At 45.5% G+C, this 16899-nt stretch overlaps 1 protein-coding gene across 17 annotated transcripts in view; it reads right to left on the reverse strand.

Moving 5' to 3' along the window:
- Window positions 1–7496, reverse strand: part of IDE (insulin degrading enzyme) — a 133389-nt gene extending 125893 nt beyond the window's left edge. For 14 of the 17 annotated variants that reach the window (XM_078346035.1, XM_078346032.1, XM_009009970.5 and 11 more), the window contains exon 1: window positions 7329–7496. Coding sequence is in view for 4 of the 17 variants with exons in the window: in XM_078346032.1 (XP_078202158.1) it covers window positions 7329–7426 (98 nt within the window). In the remaining 13 variants the exon portion in view is untranslated. Of the gene's footprint in view, window positions 1–7071; window positions 7197–7307 lie in introns of those variants that run through there. The other 3 variants (XM_078346031.1, XM_035268472.3, XM_054243096.2) reach the window with 2 other exon arrangements.
- Between the last annotated feature and the right edge of the window lie 9403 nt (window positions 7497–16899).

A 16899-nucleotide genomic window follows, 5' to 3' on the forward strand; every position in this document is an offset into this window, starting at 1 on the left:
CCGATCTTAGTGGTAGCAGAGTGTTCTCCGTAGACAGAAAACAGTGCAAATGATCTGAGGTAAGAGCAAGTCAAGCAAGGAGACCAGTGTGACTCATATTGTTGAGTAGGAAGTTTATTACTTAAACCTGAAATTTGAGGGAGAGGTTCTGGCTAGAGAAATACATTTGGGAGTTGTCAGAATATAGATCAGGCCTATCTTAAAGAATTTTTACGATGATTAATATGATACCGGGGGCATATCGGCATATGACTGCCATTCAGCAGTGAACTCCTACATCTTTATGAATGATGCTAAGTGAATGTTAAATCAAAAAAAGGAATTCAGAGAAGAAAAGTTTATAATAAAGGTCAAAAGCGGGCCGGGCGCAGTGGCTCACGCCTGTAATCCCAGCACTTTGGGAGGCCAAGGCAGGTGGATCACGAGGTCAAGAGATCGAGACCATCCTGGTTAACATGGTGAAACCCCGTTTCTACTAAAAATACAAAAAATTAGCTGGGCATGGTGGCGCGTGCCTGTAATCCCAGCTACTCAGGAGGCTGAGGCAGAAGAATTCCTGAACCCAGGAAGCAGAGGTTGCGGTGAGCCAAGATTGCGCCATTGCACTCCAGCCTGGGTAACAAGAGTGAAACTCTGTTTCAAAAAAAATAAAAATAAAAAAGGTCAAAAGCTATAAAACTAAAATAAACAATAGTGCAGGCATGGTGGCCCACGCCTGTAAACCCAGCACTTTGGGAGGCCGAGGCAGCAGCTCAGGAGGTCAAGGGATAGAGACCATCCTGGACAACAAAGTGAAACCACGATCTCTACTAAAAATACAAAAATTATCCGGGTGTGGTGCCGCACGCCTGTAGTCCCAGCTACTTAGAAGGCTAAGGCAAGAGAATTGCTTGAACTTGGGAGGTGGAGGTTGCAGTGAGCCAAGATCACGCCACTGCACTCCAACCTGGTGACAGAGCAAGACTCTGCCTCAAAAATAAATAAAATAAATAAACAATAAACAATAAAACTAAACAATATACTGCTTAAGAATGTATTCAAATGTGATAAAGCCATAAAGAAAACTAAGGAAATTAATTCAAGAAGGAGATAATTCTTTTTAAAAGAAAAAAAGGAAACCAAGGAAATTGTTATCTAAATATAGAATAATACAGCCAGGAGCGGTGGCCCACGCCTGTAATTCCAGCACTTTGGGAGGCTGAGGTGGGTGATCACGTGAGGTCAGGGGTTTGAGACCAGCCTGGGCAACATAGTGAAACCCCATCTCTACTAAAAATACAAAAATTACCCAGGTATGGTGTACTCAGGAGGCTGTAGCAGGAGAACTGCTTGAACCTGGGAGGCGGAGGTTGCAGGGAGGTGAGATTGTGACACTGCACTTCAGCCTAAGCAATACAGCCAGACTCCATCTCAAAAAATAATAATAATACCTCTACAGGGGAGGAATAGAGTTCCAATTGGGCAGGTGACCAGAGACAGGTTCGAAGTTGCTGGAAATGTTCTATTTCCTAAAGTAGACAGTACACAGGTGTTCATTTTGTTTTTCTTTAGTGTACAACATTAAATAAGAGAGTTAGAAAATAAAAGGCAATATCTAATCAAACATCAAATCAAATAGATGTTTCAGAATGTTTTAAAAAATTATTCAGTTCAGAAAAAGGAACAGTAATTGTGTGACCTATATAATAAGGCCTAAAAAGAAAAAATAATTTAATCATACAAAGAAAAGAGTGAAAGGACATCTCGGAATTGGGAATGAATAGGTCATGTGAAAGGAGTCAGAAAACTGATTTAAGTCTGACTGGAGAAGCGTTAGGCTGAAAAGTTGGGCTAGGGCTAGCCAACAGAATGCTTACATGCTAGGTCAAGAAGTTTGAACTTGATCTTGAAATAGCACAGAACCACTGATGATATTTACGCAAGACAACAGCTTGGGAAAGTGGTTTATTACTCTGACAGTGATGATAAGAATCAACTAGTAGGGAGACAGAAGGCTGGAAAAGTCAGTTCTGAAATCTGTTCAGGTGAGATAATCTCACTGATGTAAGATGTTACTGAAGATAATCATGGCCTGAACTAGGAGGGTGATGAGGGTCAAGATCACTCTGAGAAACTTTAGTCCCTACTCTAATTCCTCATGAATAGGTGGTTAAAAAAGAAAGAAAGAAAGAAAGAAACTTTAGTCAGAGTCTTTAGGATGAAAGACTCAGGAGGATTGGGTCTTGGGAATAGGTAATGAGGGAAAAAGATTCAAAGATTACTCTAATTTTCAAGCTAAACTGAAAAAATGATAATACCAACATAGCAAAACTAGGGACTCTGCAGAGAAAAATGGTTTTGAAGAAAGACCATTAATTAATTAACTTATGCAATAAATATGTACTGAGTACCTACTATGTGTCAGGCAGAGTGTGATACCTTCCCTACAGAAAGCAGCCTGTGGCCACTTGCAGTGGCTCACGCCTGTAATCTCAACAGTTTCGGAGGCTAAGAAAAGATCGAGACCATCCTGGCCAACCTGGTGAACCCCATCTCTTCCGAAAATACAAAAGTTAGCTGGGCATGGTGCCACACACCTATAGTCCCAGCTACTTGGGAGGCTGAGGCAGATGAATCGCTTGAACCCCGAAGGCAGAGGTTGCAGTAAGCCGAGATCGCGCCACTGCATTTCAGCCTGGCGACAGAGCGCAACTGTCTCAGAAAAAAAAAAAAAAGCAGCTTGTGAGTCCTACTTTAAAAAAAATTTTTTTTTTTTTTTTTTTTTAAAGAAGAGTAGCTGGGATTACAGGCACGGGTCACCATGCCCAGCTAATTTTTGTATTGTTAATAGAGAGGGTTTCATCACTTGACCAGGATGGTTTTGATCTCCTGACCTTGTGATCCACCCGCCTTGGCCTCCCAAAGTGCTGGGATTATAAGTGTGAGCCACTGAGCCCAGTCACACTTTTAATAGACAAAACCAAAACAGTTATTTGAGAAGAATAAAATAATTTCGTTGAGTCCCACTTTTAAAAAAAGTAATCTGTATGGTGATAAAAAAGACTAAGTTGTTTTTCAAAATTAATTGAAAGCAGCAACAAAACATAAAAGTAGAGATGTCTAGTAAAAGGTCAGAGGTAAAGGAGTTTACTGTTTATTACTGAAAGCTCCTTGAGGACAGGATTTATGGCTATCTTTGCATTTACATAGTACTGGACACAGTCTGGTGATCATTATAGAGTAAACATTCAAATGATGTCTAAACTAACAGAGAACAATGAGGGCAGACTGAAGACAAGCCAATCGAGAAGCCTCCACAATCTAATATATCTAAAGGATCTACCCCTATGGAAGGAAAGTGCTTCCTTTCCTTCCATGTTTAGAAGATATAAAATACCAACAGAAAAACAAAAAGGAAACCAATGTTTATGAAAACATATACTGGGCCTGGCACAGTGGCTCATGCCTGTAACCCCAGCACTTTGGAAGGCAGGCAGATTGCTTCAGCCCAGAGTTTGTGATCAGCCTGGGCAACATGGCAAAACCCTGTCTCTACCCAAAATACAAAAATTAACTGGGGGTGGTGGCGTGAGCCTGCAGTCCCAGCTAGCTGAGGTGGGAGGATCACTTGAGCTCAAGAGGTGAACGTTGCAGTGAGCTGAGATCACATCACTGCACTCCAACCTGGGCGAGAGTGAAACCGTCTCAAAATTTTAAAAAAAGAAAACATACTGAATTCTTCCTCCCTACCCCAAGGGAGCTGTCCCCAATCCTAACATTTTTTTTTTTTTTTTTTTTTTTGAGGCAGAGTCTTGCTGTCTTGCCCAGGCTAGAATGCAGTGGCACGATCTAGCTCACTGCAACCTCTGCCTCCCAAGTTCAAGTGATTCTCCTGCCTCAGCCTCCTGGGTTCAAGTGATTCTCTTGCTTCAGCTGGGATTACAGGTGCCCACCACCACACCCAGCTAATTTTTTTTTTTTTGTATTTTTAGTAGATGGGGTTTCACCATGTTGCCCAGGCTGGTCTCTAACTCCTGACCTCAAATGATCTGCTCACCTTTGTAATCTCAAAGTGCTGGGATTACAGGTGTGAGCCAACGCATCTCGCCCCAACCTTAACTTTCAAGACAGGCAGAATGTGTGGATTAGATAATTAAAGAAACTCAGGGGTAGCCTGTCCTTTTACACTATTAAAAGGCATCTTTCTGGTTAAAAGTAGTTTAAAAGCTTGAATGTTAATAGTCCCAATTGGCATACCACTGTTTCCTAAGCCTATAAAACAAGGAAATGCAAAGTAGTGCTGCCTGCAAAGTGAGATGACTGATGCCCAGGTGGCTCAAGTTGTTGCCAGGGAATGGGCTATTATCTTCAGGTGCCCCAATAATTCAGATAATTCCACACAGTCCCAACTTATAAAATATGGCTGAACACAGAACAATGAGGTTACTTGGTAAATGGGTCGATCTTATATAAATGCTTTAAGACCATCTCTGTCTCAAGAGATTAGACCAGAAAATGAAAGCCCAAATACCAGATGAGGCAATATAATAGTTAAGAGCTCAGGCTCCAATGACAGATGGACATGGGTTAAATCCAGCTCTTCCAGCAAATGGCTGTGTGGTTATCTCTGTTAAGACATTCTTCCGAGGCCGGGTGCAGTGGCTCCCGCCTCTAATCCCAGCGCTTTGGGAGGCCGAGGCAGGAGAATCACAATGTCTGGAGTTCGAGACCAGCCTGGCCAATATAGCGAAATTCCCATCTCTACTAAAAATACTTTAAAAATTAGCAGGATGTGGTGGCGCATACCTGTAATCCCAACTACTCAGGAGGCTGAGGCAGGATAATCGCTTGAACCTGGGAGGCAGAGGTTGCAGTGAGCCAAGATCGCACCACTGCGCTCCAACCTGGGTGACAGAGTGAGACTCCGTCTCAAAAAAAAAAAAAAAAAAGATATTTTCCTACTATGTACAGTAGACTGCATTCCTTAAGATGTGATTATGTGGTAGCTTCAGATGTTAGTGCTTTCCTTCCTAAAACTATGCCCTGATCCCTTTGGTTGGACCTATATTTTCCGTAAAAGCCACACTCACTCATTTTAGGGTAGAGCTTTCTAGCTGGCTCATCTATTTCATTATGCTTTAAATCTCTCAGATTTCCATCTTTGAGAAAAACATATCTTGAAATTCTGGCTGGTCGACTGGACTTAATGATTACAGAGAAAATACAATTTTAACTAGAACATACAAACCACTTAGTTATGTAAAACTTAAAATGGATGCTTTCTTTAAAAATCACAAATTCTATATGCGGGAGACAATATGAAACTAAGCCTAGCCTATCCATAATGAATTCAGAACAAAAGCAGAATGACCCAAAAGAGAACAAAAGGAGGCACCCTGCCTGTGCTTACCACCTGATTTTCTCAGCTCAGGGGTCTTTTTGCACATTGTAGGAGATTTTGCGATGTAGTGGAAAACAGAACAAGATCCATAGAGTCTTCATTTGTATTAGCTTTTCTTTTCTTTCTTTCTTTTTTTTTTCTTTGAGACGGAGTTTCACTCTTGTTACCCAGGCTGGAGTGCAATGGTGCGATCTCGGCTCACCGCATCATCCGCCTCCTGGGTTCAAGCAATTCTCCTGCCTCAGCCTCCCGAGTAGCTGGGACTACAGGCACGCGCCACCATGCCCAGCTAATTTTTGTATTTTTAGTAGAGACGGGGTTTCACCCCGTTGACCAGAATGGTCTCGATCTCTTGACCTCGTGATCCACCCGCCTCGGCCTCCAAAGTGCTGGGATTATAGGCGTGAGCCACCGCGCCCGGCCTTGTATTAGCTTTTCTTAGTGCCCCACTACCACCATCCTAATACAAGCAGTAAAGACTAAGCCCCAGCAGGTTTCTCTGCCTCAGGACTCTCTCCACTCTCTGACATCCTACACACAGCTACCAAACTGCTTTCCTAAACTACCAGTTCCATCAGATAACTTCCCAGCTCAAAAACTTAATGGGTCCCTACCTACTACGCATTGGGAAAATCCCAATTAAAATTCAAGGCCCAGGCCAGCATTATCTTACTGTTATAACACAGGACTTATGTTCTCATAATTCCCCTAGGGAAATTCTCTAAAGCTTCAACCAGATTAATCGGCTCACTGTTCCCCCAACACAAACTCCCCGCATATCTAGGCTGGATTACGCCCACGCCAGCCCACACTCCACCCTTTCTGCCATTCTTCCAAAGCCAGCCTACCCCTATTTTTCTATCTCTGCCCCCACACACTACCCATACTACCCATCTTCTGACACTGATCAACACAGCCTTTTTAGCTATCTCATTTGCCGTGGCATCCCAATCCGCTCCAATCAAGTCAAAGTTCCTTGGAAGACAGACACATACTTTATACAGAGGGTCGATCGCAGTGCCCCGCACTTAGTAGGTACCGGCTATTACTGATTAAAACCAGTAGGAGTTCAAATAATGCTTTTAGGGAGAGCAAGATAATACTGCCTATCCTCTTCCATTCGTAGTAAAAAGTATTCAGCGTTCTCTACAAGCCTGAAAACGCCTAGCGTACGCAGATCAGCGGTGAAGTGGAGAGTGCACGCCACCGGATGGTAAAAAACCTGTGTCCTAGTCCTGGTTTTGCCACTGTCTCGGCAATTGCAGGGAAATCAAACCATCTCTCAGTACCCCGGTTGTCTCCGATGTAAAACAAGGGAGCTGCTGAAGAGCATCCCGAGGTATCTTTCGGCTTCTAAATTTCCCCGGAGAGGAAACCCCACACTAGTCTTTTCACTAAGGCGGAAGGCAGACAAACTTTTAGAGATTTAAGCGCGGGCATTCCACACCGTCCTGGAAACCCAGTGCCCGGAGGAAAGGGCAGGGCTGAGGGCAAGGTGAGAAGCTGTCCCCACGAAGTCGCCGGGGTTCTTTACCCCACGGCTCAAAGTCCCGGCCCCCTCACAGGCGGACTCCAGGAGAGTGACGCCGCGCGGATCCCGGTAGCAGGCCGGGCGACTCCGTCCGCCCCCGCGCCCCCCGCACTAATGGCACACGCCCCGTCGCCCCGTGTCACCGCCCCGGCCGCCTCACAAGTCGGAGGGACGTCCCCGACAGTTGACCAGGCCTCTGGCTCCCGCTGGGCGAGCCGCTCTTCCGGGCCCTGGAGCGGCCTCAGCACTGTAGTCCGGGCCCCAGGCCGGCGGGACAGGCGGCGTGAGGGGCGGCGGCGGCGGCGGCTTTAAGTGCTGAATCACCACTTTGCAACACTAGCGCCAAACCACCGTGACCCAAGGGGCCCAAGAGCCCGGGCGCTCCGTTCCGCTTACCCACCGCTCCGTTCCGCTTACCCACAGAGGCGCTCCGGGGGCGGCAGGCGGGCGCCGAAGACCGAGCAGAAAGTGCTGGGCAGCGCACGGTGCAGAAGCCACGCTAGCCGGTACCGCATTAGCCAGCGCAGTCGCCGGGATCACGGCGAACGCTTCCTGCTTGCGCTGCGAGCCGGCCCTGCGCACTGCGCATGCCCTTTCCGCAGCGCCGCGCTGTCTCCCGGGAGCTGCGGAGAGGCAGCCGCTCCGGGTTTTGCTTGGAGCCGGATGGGGCGAGGACGCGGGCGAGGACTGTGGTGACGGCGGGCAGCCGAGGCCTGAGCTGGCAGGCTGGAGGGACAGGGGTCTGGCCAGGGCGCTTTGGGAGCCAAGCACCCAGGCTTTCCCAGGCGGGGTGGGTCCCAGCTAGGTCTCACCGGCCGCACCTGTGAGGGTGGCGACGTGTGTTTGGCTGTGAGGGGCCGAGGGGCCGCTCATGAATCCAATGAGGGTACACGGGGCCATGTTTTCCCAGGCACCTTCACTGACTAGGTTGTCCGGCCCTGCAGGTATGGGAATGAGGTTCGTGGTCGCGGCGGCCGCGCGCCCCGCGGGCTCCCTCTAGAGCGCGGTGGAAACGTGAACTGCTAAGGCACCAGTCCGGCTCGAGTGCGGCGTGGGGGGAATTCAGACGCAGGGGTCCGCGATAAAGAGGCCAGGAACCGGGGGACGTTTCCATCCTTGGGGAAGCTGGCAGCTCTCTTAAGAGGAAGGTACAGATGGGACGCGCGCCACAGCAAAACAAGGCTTCAAATCCAGAGTAGAAACTACTACTCTTACTAGTACCCCGCACTAGGAATACTACTCTCAGTCGGCTTCAGTCCTTACTTTTTAAACAAAGAATTTTCTCCCCAGTGACTTTATGGTGCTTTGCACCCACGAACAACCTAATAATTGTTATGGATCTAACTTTCCATTATACCTAACGGGAGTCTTTAAGGAAGAGTGCTATTAGGGATGGTGACGTCCCAGCTTAAATACTTTGAGGTTTCTGATTGGCAGACCAACGACTGCAGCCAAAAACAGTGTCCTGAGTCCTAGTATTGCTTTAAATGGGAATTCAGTAGGAGGATTCCTTAATCAAGTTGATGCTTTATCAAAGAGGTACCCAACGACCTTTTAAACAATGCAACTTCACCTAAAGGCAAACCTTTGGATGAAAACAAAAATTATGGCAAGCCTCCTAGTGGTGTTTGCAAGTACATGATTTGAAGGACCTTTAAGTTACCAGTCCCAAAAGCAGAGTAGTCAATCAATCACCTTGAAGTAGCTCCTCTGAGAATGTTAATGCAGACTTTCTGAATACATTTATGCTCCATTAATAGAATCTAAAAATGGGCTAGGCAAAGAGTAGATTCATTCCTGGAGGGCTTGAAACATGTACAATTTGGGGAACCTCTTTGAGACATAAAATACAAATTATAAATACAAAATTAGCAATCAAAAGATTAATATAGAGAGAAAATAAATCACAACAAATACTCGAGACCTGGAGATTATGACTCTTTTTTTTCCTGAGATCTCTTTAGGCTGTTTATTAAAAATGCTTACATAAAAGTGCTCCCAGACCACAACTGGCTTTCCCTCGATCACTTTCAGTTTGGATCCTGTGCAAGTGAGCAGCCCTGAAGTTTAAACATCATTAGCTTCATGATAAATTTGGTTGACTGGATAGTTGGAGTGGATGTCCTGGATAAGAAAGAATAATATTAATATAGTCTCATAACTATAGTCTCAGTGAAGACGAAGTGGATGGAAAGAAAAGTAACAATTTTGTTTTTTGTTTTGAGATGGAGTTTCACTCATTTACGCAGGCTGGAATGCAATGGCACGATCTCGGCTCACCGCAACCTCTGCCTCCTGGGTTCAAGCAATTCTCCTGCCTCAGCCTCCCAAGTAGCTGGGACTACAGGCGCGCGCCACCATGCCCAGCCAATTTTTGTATTTTTAGTAGAGACGGTGTTTCACCTTGTTGACCAGGATAGTCTCGATCTCTTGACCTTGTGATCCACCCGCTTTGGCCTCCCAAAGTGCTGGGATTATAGGCATGAGCCACCACGCCTGGCTGAAAAGTAACACTTTTGAGGGTCTACTCTGTCTGGCATTGCACATCAATCCTTCATCAGTCTTCATGATCATCCTGTGAAATGGTTATTTCCCCACCTATCAGATATGAGGAAGCTGTGGCAGAGAGAGGTTAAGTAACTTGCGAACAACTGGACAAAAAGAGTGGAGTTGTAATTTGAACCCAGGACTGTCTGATTCCAAAACTCGTGATTTGCTCATCTCATTTATGACTTGACAAATATTTTTGAATGCCTTATAGATACCAGTTATTATAAAAGTGCTGGGGATACAGCAGTAGATAAAAGAGACAAAACTTTGTCTTGGTGGAGCTTACCTTCTAACTTTGTGGGAAAAACAGACAGTAAGTGAATACGAGATATGAAGAAAAAGGTGGTGAGGAAAGGCCTCTCTGAGGAAGTTACATTCACACAGAGCCCAGAATGATGAGAAAAAGTGGGAAATATGAAGGTCTAGGATGTAATCTTTCCCACTCTCACTTAAACAAGTACAAGGTGTAAACCACCTAGACAACTTTTTCTTTTTTTTTTTTTTGGATACGGAGTTTTGCTCTTTTGCCAGGCTGGAGTGCAGTGGCTTGATCTCGGCTCACTGCAACCTCTCTCTGCCTCCTGGATTCAAGCAGTTCTCCTGCCCCAGCCTTGTGATAGCTGAGGTGCACACCACCACACTCAGCTAATTTTTGGACTACAGGCAAATACCACCATGCCCAGCTAATTTTCTATTTTTAGTAGAGATGGGGTTTCTCTATGTTGGTCAGTTTGGTCTCAAACTTCTGACCTCAGGTAATCCACCTGCCTCGGCCTCCCAAAGTACTGGGATTACAGGTGTGAGCCACTGGGCCCAGCTATTTTTATTTTTATTTATTTATTTATTTTTCTTGAGATGGAGTTTTCCTCTTGTTACCCAGGCTGGAGTGCAATGGCACGATCTCGGCTCACCGCATCCTCCGCCTCCTGGATTCAGGCAATTCTCCTGCCTCAGCCTCCTGAGTGGCTGGGATTACAGGCACACGCCACCATGCCCAGCTGATTTTTTGTATTTTAAGTAGAGACGGGGTTTCACCATGTTGACCAGGATGGTCTCGATCTCTTGACCTCGTGATCCACCCGCCTCGGCCTCCCAAAGTGCTGGGATTACAGGCTTGAGCCAACGTGCCCGGCTTTTTTTTTTTTGAGGTGGAGTCTTGCTCTGTTACTCAGGCTGGAGTGCAGTGGCGCCATCTCAGCTCACCACAACCTCCGCCTCCCGGGTTCAAGTGATTCTCCTGCCTCAGCTTCCCGAGTAGCTGGGATTACAGGCACCCACCACCACACCCAACTAATTTTTGTATTTTTAGTAGAGATGGGGTTCACTGTGTTGGCCAGGTTGGTCTCAAACTCCTGACCTTGTGATCACCCCGCCTCAGCCTCCCAAAGTACTGGGATTACAGGTGTGAGCCACTGCACCTGGCCTTAGCCATCTATTTTCTTTTTTTTTTTTTTTTTGCCAATCAGTTTTGAGCTTATGAGGTTGCTCAGGTTAGCCTTGAACTGATGACCTCGCCTTCGCAAGCACCATGACCTCCGGCAGGAGCCACTTTGGACCCCCAGCCATCTATTTTCATAGTTGCCAGGATAATGTTAGATTCTGTTACTGTGTATGTCTGTGGGTATGAATGCTAAAGAGAATGGCAGTAAGTATATCTTCATGTGCTTATAAACAGGAAAAAATACAATTTATTAACTGTTCATAAACTTGTTAAAAACAGTCCAAAAATGCCTAAATATCGCATTACCCCAAAAATAGATTTGGGTTACAGCTTTCATCGTTCAAGCAGTAGAATCTCAGTAGCATCTATTAATTGGGAGAAAGAAGTTTCCAGTTCCCTGGCCTTCTGACAGGTCCTGGAACATGTCAGATTCTCTTGTCTCAAACCTTCATCATTGATGTTTCCACTCTCTGGAGTTTTTCCCTCACCTGATCTCATTTTTAACTCCTTCTTTTCTTTCTTTCTTTTTTTCTTTTTTTTTGAGATGGAGTTTCGGTTTTGTTACCCAGGCTGGAAGTGCAATGGCACGATCTCGGCTCACTGCAACCTCCGCCTCCTGGGTTCAGGCAATTCTCCTGCCTCAGCCTCCTGAGTGGCTGGGATTACAGGCACACGCCACCATGCCCAGCTAATTTTTTGTATCTTTAGTAGAGATGGGGTTTCATCATGTTGACCAGGATGGTCTCGATCTCTTGACATCGTGATCCACCCGCCTCGGCCTCCCAAAGTGCTGGGATTACAGGCTCTTTCTTTTCTTTTCTTCCTTTCTTCCTTCTTTCCTTTCTTCTCTTTCTGACAGACTCTCACTTCGTCGCCAGGCTGGAGTGCAGTGGCACGATCTCAGTTCACTGCAATCTCCACTTCCTGGGTTCAGGTGATTCCCCTGCCTGAGCCTCCCAAGTAGCTGGGACTACAAGTGCACACCACCACACCCAGCTAATTTTTTGTATTTTAGTAGAGACAGGGTTTCTCCATGTTGGCCAGGCTGGTCTCGAACTCCTGACCACATGATCCACCCACCTCAGCCTCCCAAAGTGCTAATTATAGGCGTGAGCCACCATGCCCTGCCTTCCTGCTTTTCTTTTCTTGCTCTTTCCTTCTACCTTACCTTACCTTACCTTACTTTTGAGACAGAGTCTTACTCTGTTGTCCAGGCTGGAGTGCAGTGGCGCGATCTCAGCTCAGCACCACCTTCACCTCCTGGGTTCAAGTGATTCTCCTGCCTCAGCCTCCAGAGTAACTGGAACTACAGGCACATGCCACCGTGACTGGCTAATTTTTGTTTTGTTTTTTTGAGACGGAGTTTTGCTCTCTTGTTACCCAGGCTGGAGTGCAATGGCGCGATCTCGGCTCACCGCAACTTCCGCCTCCTGGGCTCAGGTAATTCTCCTGCCTCAGCCTCCTGAGTAGCTGGGATTACAGGCACGCGCCACCATGCCCAGCTAATTTTTTTGTATTTTTAGTAGAGACGGGGTTTCACCATGTTGACCAGGATGGTCTGGATCTCTTGACCTCGGGATCCACCTGCCTTGGCCTCCCAAAGTTCTGGGATTACAGGCATGAGCCCCCACGCCCGGCAATTTTTGTATTTTTAACAGAGACAGGGTTTCACCATGCTGGCCAGGCTGAGCCTTCTTACTTTTCAAGCCACAACTTAAATTTCACTTCCTCAGAGAGAACTTCTCCAACCACTTTATCTGAAGTAGCTTCCCATACTCTCCCACAAAATCTACATAGCAAAAGGAGATGTTGAAATTTTACTCCCCATGCTTCTCTTTCTTGGCTAAACCTCAGGACCCTTCCCTAGAGACCAAAGGCATTGAGAGGAATTAGGGTCCTTATAGTAGGAATGCAAAGAGAAAAAAGTCATATTCAGTGTTTGTGACTTTCAAACCAGTCTTTTGTTTTGTTTTTTGTTTTTGAGACAGAGTTTCACTCTTGTTGCCCAGGCTGCAGTGCAATGGCACCATCTCGGCTCAGCACAACCTTCACCTCCCAGGTTCAAGCGATTCTCCTGCCTCAGGTTCCTGAGTAGCTGGGATTACAGGCATGCGCCACCAGGCCTGGCTAATTTTCCTATTTTTAGTAGAGATGGGGTTTCTCCATGTTAGTCAGGCTGGTCTTGAACTCCCACCTCAGGTGATCCGCCCACCTTGGCCTCCCAAATTGCTGGGATTACAGGCGTGAGCCACCCCATGTCTGGCTTCATTTTATGTGTCTTGTTTTTTGTTTTTTTTGTGAGACAGAATTTCACTCTTGTTGCCGGGCTGGAGTGCAGTGGTGCCAACTCAGCTCATTGCCACCTCCACCTCCCAGGTTCAAGTGATTCTCCTGTCTCAGCCTCCCCAAATAACTGGGATTACAGGCATGCACCACCACTTTCGGCTAATTTTTTTTTTTTTAAGACGGGGTTTCACCACCGTTCAGGCTGGTCTTGAACTCCTGACCTCAGGTGATCCACCCGTCTTGGCCTCCAAAGTGCTTGGATTATAGGCGTGAGCCACCGCGCCCAGCCGGCTTTCTGCTAATTTTGTATTTTTAGTAGACACAGGGGTTTTTCCATGTTGGTCAGGCTGGTCTCGAACTCCCAACCTCAAGTGATCTGCCTGACTTGGCCTCCCTGTAATAGCTGGGATTACAGGCATGAGCCACCGAGCCCAGCCATTTTATGTGTCTTAATTTACTTTTGTTTTTTTTTTTAGACATAGTCTCGCACTGTCACCCAGGCTGTAGTGCAGTGGTGCAATCTCGGCTCACTGCAACTCCACCTCCCGGGTTCAAGCAATTCTCCTGCTTCAGCCTCCCTAGTAGCTGGGATTACAGGTACCCACCACCATGTCCAGCTAATTTTTGTATTTTTAGGAGAGATGGGGTGTCACCAATTTGGCCATGCTGGTCTCGAACTCCTAACCTCATGATCTGCCTGCCTTGACCTCCCAAAGTGCTGGGATTACAGGCGTGAGCCACTGCACCCGGCCTAATTTACTGTTTTATCTCCCTCTCTAACATGTAAATACCACAAGAATAGAAACCTGGGTGCTCGTTTCACTGGTGTATCCTCAACACTGAAAGCATCCCTGGGCCCATAATATTTGTTGAATGGAGAAATCAAGAGTTGTTTTACCTGTGTGTAGAAAATATGAATTGTAGCTGGGAGCGATGGCTCAAGCCTGTCATCCTAGCACTTAGGGAGGCTGAGTCGGGTGGATCACGAGGTCAAGAGATCGAGACCATCCTGGTCAACAAGGTGAAACCCCGTCTCTACTAAAAATACAAAAATTAGCTGGGCATGGTAGTACGCGTCTGTAGTCCCAGCTACTAGGGAGATTGAGGCAGGAGAATTGCTTGAACCCAGAAGGTGGAGGTTGCAGTGAGCCGAGATGGCGCCACTGCACTCCAGCCTGGGTAACAAGAGTAAAACTCCGTCTCAAAAAGAAAAAAAGAAAATATGAATTGTAGATTTTATATTAATATTTCAAGTACTGTACATAAAGTAACTCAGATTTACCTTTAAGGACTAGCAAGGATGAGCCATTTAGAAAAACTCTTAACAAACAAATTTATAATTAATAAATCACTTATCTATAAAACATTATTAAAAATTCATGTTGCTTTTAGGTATTTTATTACCCTAGTATTGTACTTAAAACTAACACACATTTGAAAGCTTTTTATTGGGCAGGGCACCGTGGCTCCTGCCTGTAATCCCAGCACTTTGGGAGGCTGAGGCGGGTGGCTCACCTAAGGTCAGGAGGTTGAGGCCAGCCTGGCCAATGTGGTAAAACCCTGACTCTACTAAAAATACAAAAAAATTAGCTAAGCATGGTGACAGGTGACTGTAATCCCAGCTACTTGGGAGGTTGAGGCAGGAGAATTGTTTCAACCTGGGAAGCAGAGGTTGCAATGAGCCAAGATCACACCATTGCACTCTAGCCTGGGCAACAGGAGCAAAACTTGGTCTCGTTAAAAAAAAAAAAAAAAAAAAAAAGAAAAGAAAAATTGTATTATGGAACAATTTTTCTTTTTTTTTTTTGCGACGGAGTTTCGCTCTTGTTACCTTACCCAGGCTGGAGTGCAATGGTGTGATCTTGGCTCACCGCAACCTCCGCTTTATGGGTTCAAGCAATTCTCCTGCCTCAGCCTCCTGAGTAGCTGGGATTACAGGTGCGGGCCACCATGCCCAGCTAATTTTTGTATGTTTAGTAGAAATGGGGTTTCATCTCCTTGACCAGGATGATCTCGATCTCTTGACATCATGATCCACCCGCCTCAGCCTCCCAAAGTGCTGGGATTATAGGCGTGAGCCACCACGCCTGGCCTTATGGAACAATTTAAACATACATAAAAGCAAGGAAAATAATACAACTATTCCAGGCAAAATATGATTTTAGAATTCCATAGACCAACAATGTCCAGATAGATTCTGTGATTTAGGTTAAAAACATTTTGAAAAATATGATTTTAGAATTCTACAGCCAAACAATGTCAGTAAATAAATACCCCAGACATCCATTCATTATTTAGCTTCCGTAATCACCAGTTCATGGCCAATATTGTTCTATCTTTTCCTCCTAGTCCCTCAACCTCCACTAAATCAATCTGAACCAAATACCAAGCATCACATTATTAATATTTCATCTCTTAATATTTCAGTATGTATCTCAAAGGACTTAATCTGCAGGTACAAACATACTTAAAATATTAACCTAATTACTTAATATCAAATATCTAGTCAGTGTTCCCACTTTCCTGATTGCCTCAGATGTTTCTTTTTATAATGGGTTTGTTCAAATCAGGATCCAAACAAGAAAAAAACACTTCATTTGATTAATATGTTTGTTTTGTTTTGTATCTTTTGAAGATTATATTTTTTTGAAGAGTTTATTGAAATACTGCAAACAGAAAAGTAAACAAGCGATAACTGTATAGCTCAGTGAATTTTTTCTTTTTTTTTTTTGAGACAAAGTTTCGCTCTTGTTACCCAGGCTGGAGTGCAATGGCGCTATCTCAGTTCACTGCAACCTCCACCTCCTGGATTCAGGCAATTCTCCTGCCTCAGCCTCCTGAGGAGCTGGGATTACAGGCACGCGCCACCATGCCCAGCTAATTTTTTGTATTTTGATTTTTATAATTTATTTTGAGACGGAGTTTCGCTCTTGTTACCCAGGCTGGAGTGCAATGGCGCGATCTCGGCTCACCACAACCTCTGCTTCCTGGGTTCAGGCAATTCTCTTGCCTCAGCCTCCTGAGTAGCTGGGATTACAGGCACACACCACCATGCCCAGCTAATTTTTTTGTATTTTTAGTAGAGACGGTGTTTCACCATGTTGACCAGGATGGTTTGATCTCGACCTTGTGATCCACCCGCCTCAGCCTCCCAAAGTGCTGGGATTACAGGCGAATTTTTTGTATTTTTAATAGAGACGGGGTTTCACCACGTTGACCAGGATGGTCTCAATCTCTTGACCTTGTGATCCACCTGCCTCACCCTCCCAAAGTGCTAGGATTACAGGTGTGAGCCACCTCACCTGGCCCCTCAGTGAATTTTCAAAAACTGAACACATCTCTGTAAACACACCCAGAAGCTCTCCCTTATTCTCTCTTTCAGTCACTGTCATGCCAATGGTAACCACTAACCTGACTTTTTTTTTTTTTTTAAGATAGGGTTTCACCATGATGGCCAGGCTGGTCTTGAACTCCTGACCAAGTGATCCACCCACCTCAGCCTCCCAAAGTGCTAGGATTACAGGCGTGAGCCACCGCGCCCAGCTACCTGACTTCTAACACCATAAATTAGTTTTGCCTGGTTTACAATTTAATATAAATGGACTCACACAGTATATCTTCTTTTGGGTCTGGCTTTCTTTTACTATCTGGAGAGATTTATCCATATATTTTTAGTATGATTTTTGTTTGTTCACATTCTTTATTTTCTCT

This window comes from Callithrix jacchus, chromosome 12 (assembly GCF_049354715.1).
Source record: "Callithrix jacchus isolate 240 chromosome 12, calJac240_pri, whole genome shotgun sequence".
NCBI classification, from domain to species: Eukaryota; Metazoa; Chordata; class Mammalia; order Primates; family Cebidae; genus Callithrix; species Callithrix jacchus.